Source organism: Hipposideros armiger, unplaced genomic scaffold, assembly GCF_001890085.2.
Source record: "Hipposideros armiger isolate ML-2016 unplaced genomic scaffold, ASM189008v1 scaffold_784, whole genome shotgun sequence".
NCBI lineage: Eukaryota > Metazoa > Chordata > Mammalia > Chiroptera > Hipposideridae > Hipposideros > Hipposideros armiger.
The window spans coordinates 281405-293828 of record NW_017732134.1 but is presented as its reverse complement, the minus strand read 5'-3'; the positions used below and the strand labels follow the sequence as shown (position 1 = coordinate 293828).

At 40.9% G+C, this 12424-nt stretch overlaps 1 protein-coding gene across 4 annotated transcripts in view; it reads right to left on the bottom strand.

Moving 5' to 3' along the window:
• The window catches only part of TLE1 (TLE family member 1, transcriptional corepressor), an 88045-nt gene that overhangs the window by 34501 nt on the left and 41120 nt on the right, over positions 1-12424 (bottom strand). For 3 of the 4 annotated variants that reach the window (XM_019628378.1, XM_019628376.1, XM_019628379.1), the window contains 3 exons: positions 12067-12271; positions 11317-11333; positions 692-808 (listed from right to left, as the gene is read on the bottom strand). In XM_019628378.1, coding sequence (XP_019483923.1) covers positions 692-808; positions 11317-11333; positions 12067-12271 — 339 coding nt within the window. The remainder of the gene's footprint in view (positions 1-691; positions 809-11316; positions 11334-12066; positions 12272-12424) is intronic. The other variant, XM_019628377.1, reaches the window with a different exon arrangement.

The following is a 12424-nucleotide window of genomic DNA, read 5'->3' as shown; positions in this document are numbered from 1 at the left end:
TTTGCTCTCCTCGGGAATGTGGTTTCAGCTAGATCTGAGTCAACAGTCCTCACTCCATCAAGCGGTTGTGTGATCTCATCTGCAGTCTGAAGTAGATGCCTCAAGTGTTCCTTCCATTTTTACAATGGACTGACTAAACTGCTCATTGTGGAAGAAGACAAACTCTGCCTCCTAAATGAGTAGGAGCCTGAATATATCAGAAGAGGAAGAGCATCCAAAATGTTATTTTTTGTGACACCCAAACGCTTACTCTGATTATGTTAGAAGCACAGGCTACCACATTTGAAAGGACCAGGACACAATGAAAATGCGGGCTATTGTTCAAAAATTGAGAATTTGAAGATGGCTGAGAGCAGAGCATGAAAACCAAGGGCAAAAAGGGGTCCTTTACAAGCAGGGTCCCATTTAGCTAAACAGGCTGCACACTCCCGAAGCCAGCCCTGTATTCCTGTATCTGCTCCTAAGAGTAAAGCAGAAAGTCTAAACTTTAATACTGAGCCTGGCAGAAGCATAAGTTACATACAGCTCGAGAGGGAGAGGAAATCCTGCTACAAATCTATCCTCTTTATATCATTATTTTAAGGGATGTGGAATTAGCACTAAGATCTCAGAGTACACTTGCACACTCACTTAGAAAATAAGTAAGCAAACAAATATTATTAACATTATTTCAAGTCCTTTATTTACTTACATAGTGGCTAGAGTCCTTATCATCCACCTTTCTTTTTTTGATGTCATTGGAAAATTCAGGACCATTTCTGCGTTTATCTGTGCCTCTTAGACTGTCTGGGACCAAGAGGGAATTACTCTGCAAGACAAAAACAAATAATCCAAGATTTCTTCCTGGGTCTCTTTGTACACATGAAAACCCAACCTGAACGTGATAGCTGTTTTAGGAAAGTGATACCTACATGGCCTTTCGTTCCATCTAATTCGTCTCATCTGAAGACTTGGATGGCAAACATTTATAGAGCTCTAAGCACTTAACAGGGAGAGCCTGACTGTACATTCAAACCGTCCAAGGCCTGGTGGCTCCTTCAGGCCCTACTCACTTAAAATGTTCTGTTTACTGTTAGAGAAATGGGAACTTGCTGATTATCTGTGGATGTGCTTTTATTCTTTCCCACCGCAACTTCCTGGTCAGGAATATGAATGGCCTGAGTAAACCTTGAGATTGTTCTACTAGACAAACTCTAAGAGGGCAGCAGTCAACGTGTGCCACTCTAAAAAGGCACAAAGAGAATAGGTGGCATTATCAGCATGGTTTCCTAAAAGGCAAATCAACACCTTCCACAGCAACAATGAAGGAACCCTTCTGAATTCTTTTAATTTATTGTTGAAATAAGATTTGATGTTCCTTGCCCAAAGCACCGAAATTTAAGACCCAAAGAGGGAATTGCAGCCAGTGAATCTTCAACAGCCAGGCCAGCTCCCACACACAAAAGCAGGAACAAGGACTAATCTTTTCCACAAACCACACAGGATACTTTCATTCGCCTGTGCTGAGTACAAACTGTTGACCCAAAGAAAAGAGGCATTTTAGATATTTGGGGGTCACATGACATGATCTGACAGCCCTTCAATTCCCCTCTCCCTGGGGGCTAAAGCGTCAGAACATGTTACAATGAGTTCTTTTAAGTGTGGGATTAGCATATGCAAGGGGGCAATTTGTTCAGTGATGTGTTACTGCCTGGAACAATGCAGAACAGGCTGTGCAAAAACCTCCTTTCACCAAGCCCAGATAAACCTGAGTCCAGAAAGACGTTAGAGAACAGGGAGGGGGTCCTGGGGCCAAGAGACAATTATGTTACCCTTCTCTGCCACAATTTACAAGAGAAAGGTCTGGGGGAAACCTTTGCGTTAGAACACCTCTAATGCAATGTTATATATCAGGAGCAAATCCTTTATGGCACATTTTTAACCACCATGGGTCTTCTTTCCTAACCAGCCTGCAGTCATCAGCCAGGTGGCTGGCTCTCAAAACTCGCCAGTGAAGAGTGTGGATCCTACCATGGGAGCATTCCCAGCTTAACCACACACAGGAGGAAATCAAAACTGGGGACCAGAAGGCAATCTGAAGCCTCTTTGCCCACTTCAGGGGCTGATTATGAAGTGATCTGAGCTTTCATTCAGGACTGTTCAAGCTAGGCGAATGCCAGGAGGCTTACAGAAAAACAAGACGAATGACCAATGCAATTCAATTTAGAGGGGCTCAAAGTAATGTCTTTAGCACTGTGTGGGGGCTGAAAGGTGAACAGGCTGAATCCCAGAACTAATTACCTTGGTAAATGTCTGCTAAAAACTAACCCCTTAGACCCAGACCTACTGCCCAAGACAAGAGTCCTGCAAAGTGCTAATGTGCTCTCAGAAAACCTGAGCCAAGGAAGAGAGCAGTAGCTTGCGCTCAAGTATAAAAAGTGTCCAAATACACCTGTGTGACAGACTGTATCAGCCCCAAAGTGTCCTCTTCCAGGCTCTGAGCATAAGCATTTCAGGGCAGGGCTGCATCCTACTCAATTTTACATCTGCCCACGTGCCCAGCAAACCACAGAGTTGGTGTCCGCTGGCAATTTTAAAGTCTCTCATCCATGTCACCTTCATAGCCCTTCTGCTGTACCTAACCCTGGGCATCCAAACCTTACTCAGCCATTCAAAGAGCTTTCCAATGATCTTACTTTTTTAATGATGTCAAGTGGTACTGTGAACACAAAAGTAAACCACACTTCTGTTAGGAACAATACAATTTTTGTTTCAAACAACAGAAATGGCTGGACCTGGAAGCTGGTCAAGCTTGAGGCCTCCCTATCTACGTATTAGAAGTTACTACTGTAGTTCCTGCTTGAGCAGTTTAAATGAGGCCTATAAACTGAATGTGTTTTTGAAAAGCTCTCAAAGTTCCTCTAAATTTGGACAGGGTAAGTAATTAGCACCTCTGACTATCTGAAAATTGGTCCCATTCAAACGGCAGACTTAGACAAGTTACGAAACAAAATGTCTCATCATACTTTTGATGCTGTAAAACTGATTCCAAACAAGGCACTATAACGAGTGTGGGCTGGAAAGGCCTGTGAGAGCCAGTCAGGAGGGTCCCTGGCTTATGCTGCAGGCCCACAAAAAACGGACCACTTCCTTTTACCCATTCCCATGAACCTAGTTTTCTGTGTGTCAACACCCCCAACATCTTCCAGTTATGACGATGCTTTTGTTCATGATCTAAGCAAATAATTCCAGCCTAATGAACTTCACTGCCAGCAACAACCGTTTGGGTAACGACTGCCTTGGTGGCCCTAAGCTTCATGGTTCCTTCATCTGCTCCCCAGAAACCCAACCAAAAGTGACTTCACTGGTTATTACTGGATGTCTCATGATACAGTAAGTCTTTCCCTCATGCTCTGTGTTCTCCTCATGTACTATCTAATGGTTCAAGGGTGGAATACAGTCATTTTGATGGTCATTATGAGCCACTTTATACATATTTTTAAGAATGAAGAGATTAGACCTGGGTACTGACTGAATATCTTTGGCTTCTTCAAAATGTAGGGCTCTGTCTTGATTTGTTAGGTTTGGACTAGGATAAGGTAGAATCACATTTCACATTAATATTTAATCAACATTTAAGATGAAGCTACTGACAAAAGAATGAAGCTGAGGCTGCTTCACTTCTAAGTTATTTTTAAAATCATGCATTCTAAACACAGAACATACTTAGAGTCAAAGCTCTGAAGAGGCCAAGCAACCTTAAAAGACACAGTGTCATCCTACTCATCCCCTCATTTTATCTGGAGGAGTCCCAGAGGGGAGAGGCGATGTGCCTTAAATCGAGCTCTTCCCATTAAGTCCAAGAGCCTTCACTCCCAGAGGTGTGATTTGCAAAGACAATTTATGTACACACGTACACACACACACACCTTGATATACTTGGTTGTATGTCCACAATACCAAAAATGTGAACATAAAATTTAAAAATGAACATTTCATAGCTTACTTCAAAATGACCTGAAAATAGTCCCAAATTCCTGCCTTCTCACTCATGAGTCTTGCCATCCACATTCTGAAAACTTTTAATCTACCTAACAGCATTTATCAAGTGAAATTCATTTTTCAAATATTTATTTGCCAAATATTTAATTGCAAATCATTGTTTTTTTGATCGGCATGAGAACTAGTGTTACCCACCGCACTGACTGACAGACTCTTTAACTCTAGCCAAGCAACTCAATGTTTTATTTCACCTTGCAGCTGGTATAATTTAAATATCTGCCAGAATTTTTCAAACACTGTAATTATTGGGCAGACTTCTATTACACATGTCCCGAGGGCTGGGATTTCCAGACGGCATATATGTTGTCCTTTGTTTTAAAATTTTGTCAAGAACTAAACAAAATCATCTTATTTACCTTATGTCTTCTATAAGAACTCAAAATAGGAGTTTTATACAGCCCATGGGGGATATTTAAATCTGAGCAAATCAAGATGTGAAAACTCATTATGATTTCAAAACAAACCAAAATTCTAAAACCGTGATGATCTTTTGCACCTTTCATGTTACACACACAGGTGTACAGCCAAGTAAAATGATAAAGGGAAACGCATATCCCACCAGTCTCCACAGAAAAAAGACACCCCGCCCCTGGAATGTTCAGTACCAGGCAGAAAGAGGGCCCAGGAGACCTATTAGCCTAACGGGCATGACTCTCTCCATTTTATGTAGACACTACACATGAAACGACTAGATGAGGTGCGAGAATAGATAAAACATGCACAAGGAGGGATTGACCTCTCCCTCTTAAGAAAATCTGGAATTCTTTGAGAACATAAAATCTTAGTGGGCTTCTTCACTGGCCACAGGGAAACTGTTCGTTGTGACTAATACTATATGCTTCCTGAGGGTCTCTTCTTACACAAACAGTGATGTGATGGTTAAGAATATTTATGAGAAGGAGCAAAATAGCTACTCAGAAGAGAAAAAGAAAAAGTAGACTTTCCAGTATTACAAGCGGGTGCACTCCTTGAGTGGTCAAATCCAGAGCACAACTTCCTGACTGGTGAACCATGTTTTGCAAAAACACACACCAGGAACGTTCCCCGCTGTAATTCAATGGATACAAGTTCACCAGGTCGTTAGCAGAAGGTTTGAGCCCAGGGGACAGACATGGACAATACATTCTCTTAAAATAGAGCAAAAATAAACATCCCAATGCATTATACCATACCCTTATGTAAGAACTTACCATGTAAGGAAAGAGTCCGTTGAATCTCAGAGAGGACTTAGTTGAATCAAAAGAAATGTCAAGATTTGGACTTTGTGATAGTTTTATTCTGACCATTCTAGACAATACTGTTTTTATGTCATGCTCTGAATACCCCCTCATGGCTAAGGTAGACAGACCCAGCTGCTTCAATACGATACAACCAGTCTTCATAGTCTTGTTCTAAGAATTTTACTTTTCCTTTAGCAATTTAACAGTAATAGCTGTTCATGTATACTGAGATACGGCAGAAGGTAAACTCCAGAAAATATGAAAGAGCGAGTTTAATGAAACGTTACACTGTCAGTGCTACCAGAACCCTTGTTACAAAGCCTTCATATGTATATCCTTCATCTATTCTGAGACCTCAAAGCAACTATTCTGCCAACCAAATCTCAACCTTGAAGCCACCAGCAGCAAATCGGCAAGGAAAAACCACTCATGGATACAGCAAAAGCTAGACAGGTTCCCCTAATGCGAAAATAATGCACATTATTCAAATAGATTTCTTTAGCTGCCATGCTGATTCCCCTAGGGAGCTTTCTCCTCCCTGCAGGAAAAGTGTTTGTGTCAGAGGTACAGATTGGAAACTCATGACACCTCATTTATCCTCAGTTACACTGAGGCAATGGGAACCTAATTTGCTAGCACACTCTACACTGACAATTAACTTCTCGGTGAACATTAGAACAATTAGGTAACTACGCACCCCATCACATCTGTGTGCCGTCTCCACCGACACCTGGTACCAATTAAGTCATCACCCCACGCTGTACTTCTTGCTGCAGTCCACTGGTCATTCACGTGTTCTGCCTGACATTTCGACAAGTGCGTTTTTTGCCCATAAAGCTAATGCAATCCCCACTTGTAAACGGCGAAAAGTGCAAGAAAGTGGAAGGAAATGTGTCCACTTGGCAACCACATCACATCCCAGAAGCCCTGGCTGCGAAGCGGGTCTGCTGAAGGGTACACAGATCTATTTTCCCTTCAGTTTAAATGCAAACTATGGGAAAGAATCAGCATATTCTTGCACCTTGATCTAGGAACTCAGCACTGTCGGATGCAAATGGGTGACTCAGTCGAGAGGACTCCCAGAAGAGAACACAGCCATGCAGGAGACTGTATACAGACCCAGTGAATATCTGGGCTGAGGGAGGTATTGTATTGAATTAAACCACGATATGTCTTAGGCACAACCCTCTACGTCCCCAGCTTGCCCTCTACCCACCTTCTTCAGGTAAAGCAAAAACTTGGGAGCTGACACTAAATATAATTTTTTAAATAATTTTTAAAACACCTCATTGACACCGTTATTCCTCTAATCAGGGCTCTGGTCACAGGAAAAATCAAACCTGTATTTCAAACCATTTTTAAAAGCAGATTTTCGAAACGCTACTTAGGGGTTGCTGTTCATCCCTCTTGCTTTCTAATGCAAGCAAAGGCCCCAAAACTAAAAGGCACAGGGTCAGGACCTGACTCTGAGTTCCTTGGGTATCTGATGGCTCTTACATCCACCTACCTCTCCGTATCTGAAAGACAGGAGACGCAGAGTTTGTTGCCTACTATGTTCCAAAGGGAATGAGAAAATGATGATGGTGCCAAAAGGAAAATATAGGAAAACCTGCTCCAAATGGTAGGCATCAAGTTATCTAATTACAGAACACAAACTAAGTCTAAAACAGGTTTTGGAGGGAGAAAATAGCCTGCCCTTACCTGTTCTTTGGTTTGTTTTTAGAGTAACGATGTCCTATATTCACTGTAAACACAATGAGATAAAACCTGAACATTCTCCCAGTCACACACAGGCCCCCATATCTACCTGGCGAGTTCCGGCACCCACAATAAACAGACTCCTCCACCTGTTACAGGTACACACCACTCCGAACAATATCGAAACTGCTGGGGCTCTTTTCTTCAGGGGTTCACCCTTCTCATGACAGTGATGCGACTTTTCCCAAGGATCTATTTTTTCAAGCACAATTCCGTCAAAAGGAAAATCTGCTGAGGCAAGTGCTTAAAAAAACTTAGTGTTTCCCACTGCCTAAATACTGAAATTTTATGTGACTCATCTCAGTTTTATCCTTTATTTCCAGGCAATTCCTTGAAATGCATCAGGTCAAGATACAGTCATAAAATGTTTATAGAGAATATACCTCCTCCCAGACCCTGTCTACATTTGATGAATCTGATTATCATGCGACTGATCATGTCCATAAGAAGCTGAGATCAGTTTCATGATCCCAACATACTAAAAAGCATCAGTAACTGCCAGCCTGTCACATAGGCCCTAATCTCCACAACTGCCTCACGCGTTGTATTTTACAAAGGAAAAGAAACCACATGTAACTTCACTGAGCATGACTTACAAAGCATTTATTATTTTGTGAGCAGGTACTCAGCGGGAGGGCACTCCTAAAGGCTTGCTATATTATGTCTGATGACTTCCTGTTTGTGGTTCCTAAACCCTCAGCCACCATCACCAGGTGATGCGAGGGGAAGGTTCCAAAGGATGATAACCTCGCCTGTGCAGCAAGAATTCCTCTGGGGTCTGCCTTTGTCCAAAACAGGTGTTCTTTCTATCACCACCACCCCTATGCTGCCACAGTCCTAAAAAGCCACCTGGAGTCAATGTGATATTCAAAGAAACAAAACTTTAGAAAAAGACCAACAATCAAGTATTCTCCAAAGCAAGCCTTGTGTCTTATTTCCTCCTTGTCCTCTCTAGTACTGTCATCTTGAGAAAAAGTGATGAGTGGTCCTGTTCTCCCTCTGTCAATTCACTAGTTAAGTAGGACAACAGCTAGAGAAAAGAAAAACATTGCATACAGTGATCGCGGTCCTAACTGCTTTTAAATAAGTTCTAAACATGAACGCGATAAGGTTCCTATTAGAAGTCAGTTACAGGAGTGACAGTGTGGTTCCTCAGAGACATAACCTACTTCTCGACCACCATTAACTACGTAAATACATGACAGAGGCACTCAATCTCCTTGAGCTTGGTGTCTTATTGAGAAAACAATGGCAACAGTACTGTTACGATCGCTAACGTAGACGAATCGTACTTATACTTTTCTGAGCCAGGAACCCCTTTTGAGGAAAGTTGTGACCTTTCCCCAGAATTGTGCAAAAGAGGACTGACCCACAACACTGTCTACAATTTTTAGATGGTTCCAGAACCTTCTGAGGCCCATCTATGAAACCGGCCTAGGTCCACAGACCAGGAGTCCCAGAGACCCTTACATATCTCTTTGAGAACCGACTTTCTTCCTATAATTTAACCAAAATAAATGTTTCCCAACAGAAAGAAAGCTGAAGGTGATGAAAATCCAGCTATCCTTTGTTAAACCAGGCATTGATGGCATTTGCAAACATCTAAGGTAAAGCCACTCTCCCCACTACAATTTTTTATTTTGGAAAATAGTTATTTTTCAATAATAATGTTTACACAATTAAATTAAGTAGCCCTTTATCTGTTCAAGTGATTTTAAAATTTGTTTTATTTTCAATCCTGAAAAATTTCAAAATATATAACCCATATAAATGAAAGTTCTTTGGGGTCATCAATAATTCTAATTTAAGGGGAGATCCTGAGATCACAAGGTTTGAAAACCACTGCCCTGTAGCAACTGCCCTTAACCTCTGAGTGGAAACAAACAAACAAACAAAATAACCGGCAGTACAGAGTAATCAAATGACTTTATCTGCCAAGTAAAATCTGACTTCATAATTCAAACCATTTTATTAAAGAGATTCAGTACTATAATATTTTAGGTACTAACAGTACATATTCTCTTATTACCCATTGCTTCTCATTTCAATTTTACACAAAGTTTGAAGAGCTACTTAATTTTATGTAACTGGAGGAAAATTCCACTTATGTGGACAGTGAACAATTCCTCTCTACAGACTAAATTAAATGTTTATGTTACAAATTAATATAGTTTCCCCATTTTAGATCATCACCAAGAGTTTTCTGTAATAATTAGGCAAGAAAGAGTATATATACTTATTCTGAAAATACTCACTGAAGTTATCAAGACTTGTCAAAAATTTGACGTGAAAAAGGAAGCATGCAAATAACACATTAAGTAACCATTTATTTTATATTATTTTATAGATTGCTCTATGCAATGCATCCACATTTTGACTTGAAAGTTCGCTGGCTGCTAATCACTCAACGTGTGGACTTAGAAACAATCCACAGCTGACTGAAATTCAAGAACTGTTTGTACTTCTTTAAAGGTGTAACTCATCATCCTTCCTCCATCCTACCCTCACTTCCCCAATGAATTAAGTTCTTCCTTACATTTTTCAGCCAAAAATACAAATAGGAGGTAAAACACAAATAAGTTATTGGACATGCTCAGAAATAGAGAGGTAGGAAAATATGTCTCTACTAGCTGAAGTGTGCAAACCTCTACTCCCTCCTGCCACTGGCATTTCACAGAGGTGCATACAATGGTAACCCTTCCACCACTGTCTAGAATTTTTGCTGAAACTTTCTAGACTATCTTTTAGTATATTGGCTGCCTTTCCTCAGTTCTTTGAGAAAGGGCTTGTGATATGTGCACCTGCGTATCTCTAACTACAGATGCATTTCCTGTGTTACTGCCTTTCATACAGTAAACAATAAATGAATATAGTGATTTAAGGTGAAACAAGAATACTGAGAGCAAAAAGTTAAATAAAAGTCCCAAACTTAGAATACGTTCAATAAATTAAAGCATGCGGCAGACTAAAGGACATGGGCTCTCCCAACATCCTCTGCCAGGTCTGTCTGTTCTCTGGTCCAGCATTAAGGTTTTTAATTTGACACTATTGAATGAACAGGGCAGAAAAGATGACAATCTATACAGGGACACTTGAAACAGCAAAATATAAAGGTCACCTCCATAAATCAAGTCAGTTTACTTAGGATTATGCTTTAGAAGTAGGATATTTTTATTCCCTAGTTATCATTTTATCTCCCCCCAACATTTTCCAGAGAAAATTTGCAGTACCAGAATTTTAAACCTACCTACCCCATCCTTTCACCAGCACCCATCCCCCCAAACACATCCTGATACCTGAACTATACCATGGTCTGTCTCAGAAGAGGTTTTAAAATAGATACTCTTGTACACAAGAGGGGAAAAATAAAAATGTAAACATTTTCAACTGAAAAAGATTTACATATCTTCCCCCCCCAAACTCGTAATAAAAAAGTATCAGAATGATTTAAAAGTTCAGTATCCCATTTTTTAACCATAGTTAGATTTAAGATGGTCAAACTACTGCTATGTTCAGAAAGAAAGGAGGAGGGAAAGAGGCAAAAACTGCAGGTTATCATTGCTGAAAAGGGGCCAATTCCTCATTCTATTTGCTGCATAACATTTGAGAGATGTATTTTAGATACAAATTTCCCCCCAGCTAACTAACAGATAGATACATGTACAGATCAAGCGTGCAGTATGTAAAATGGGTAAGAGTTAGGCTGGTGAAAGATGACCTCTCTGAGCACAGAACCCCTATCCACTGAATTTCTTTGCTTCTAAAAGCTTACTCAGATGTTGAGTTCTTTGGTCTAAAATAAATTTAAGTTCAAGTTCACACTGCAAGGACAATTACGAAAAGAAAACTAGATATGGAAACCTAGCAACTAAGATGCATTCACAGAGGGTAATGAATGGTTCAGGTAGAAAAAACACATTACTAACCAATTTCACATATGGATTGTGACCTCTTGCCTGTAAAACTGATTTAAGATAAAAATGACTACTCTTTTAAACTACAGGCAACCTGGACTTGGAATGCAACAGCAAACATCTTTCTTAAGTGGGTCTGGGGCACATACAGATCACAGCAAATGGCTTTGCCCCCAAATCATGTCACTCTCATCTAACACAACTTTTACTAAGACGACCGGGGGCGGGGCAACAGTCATCTATTTTTTAAAAAACTTTAAAAAACCAGGTCACTGAGACAGAGAAGAATATGTGTGTCTATGCCTGTGTTTAGAGAAAGGCAGCTTGGGGTGCACTGCAGGAAGTGGGGTGTGTGTATATGCAGCAGGTGGTAGAGTACTTACTGTGCCCGGTTCTCTGTCTGCTCCCGAGGTTACCAAGAAACGCACAGACATGCCCGTTCAGACACAGAGGCAAAAACAGAAATAAAAAAAAGGGGGGAATAATTAGAACACAAGCCCCAAACAGTTTTAAAAATGGCTTTTATTTATATAAGTCATTGCACATTCCTAATACAGTGATTTCCTGAAAATTACAGTATTTTGTAAACATAAGATTTACAGTTTAACCATACACAAAGCCTATTTTTTTATTTCTTGACAGAATAAATTACTTTTCTTCAAAAAATTAGTCAAGTGCAATTTTGCCCAATATTTAACGCATACTAGAATTAAAGCCTATGAAACTAAGTAGTAACAGATGCAATTATCAAACCTCTCATTTGAACACATTCACTTTCAAATTTAACTTCTTATTTCGCCCCATTTAACAACATTACTTTCTTTGAAAATTACCCAATTAAGCAGTTAACAGTTTTCCATAATATGGTACAGGCCACTGGCATTAACTAGGCAGTTGCCAAGATGTCAAGATGCCTGCAATCTAAAGAGATTGAGAAATCTACAGATGCCCAAGTTAAACCCTGAGAACCTCCAGGGTGAACTGTGTTTCAGTGGCCAAGCTTTGCGACAGTTCCTCTTAGCTCATTGTTTGCTCTCTGTATAGGATGGGGCTTTCGTTAGCGGTGCACACAACCTTGCAGCACTGTATGTGTGTGAGGACAAAGTCCTAATCTGGCTTGCCCGGCCTCTCACCTCTGTGGTGCTCTGCATCGTGGTGCTTCTTGTCATCTTTTATTGCCAAGTGAGACTGCCCACTCAGAGCACTAGACAGCGCCAGAAGGCCAGCACTGCCGCCCAGGGGCGGGATTCCAGGAGGCTGAAGTCCCGAAGGGTGAGGCGTTAGGGGCACTGGGGGTCCATGGCCATGAGACAGATGCTGAGCTTGCAACTGCTGCTGCTGTTGGTGGTGGTGAGAGAGGGCAGGAGGAAGAGGAGGAGGAGGAGGAGGAGGAGGAGGAGGAGGTGGCAGTGGTGGCATTAGCTGTGGTAGCAACACTTATACCAGACAAAATAGACTTTAAAACAAAGGCTATATATAATAAGAGACAAA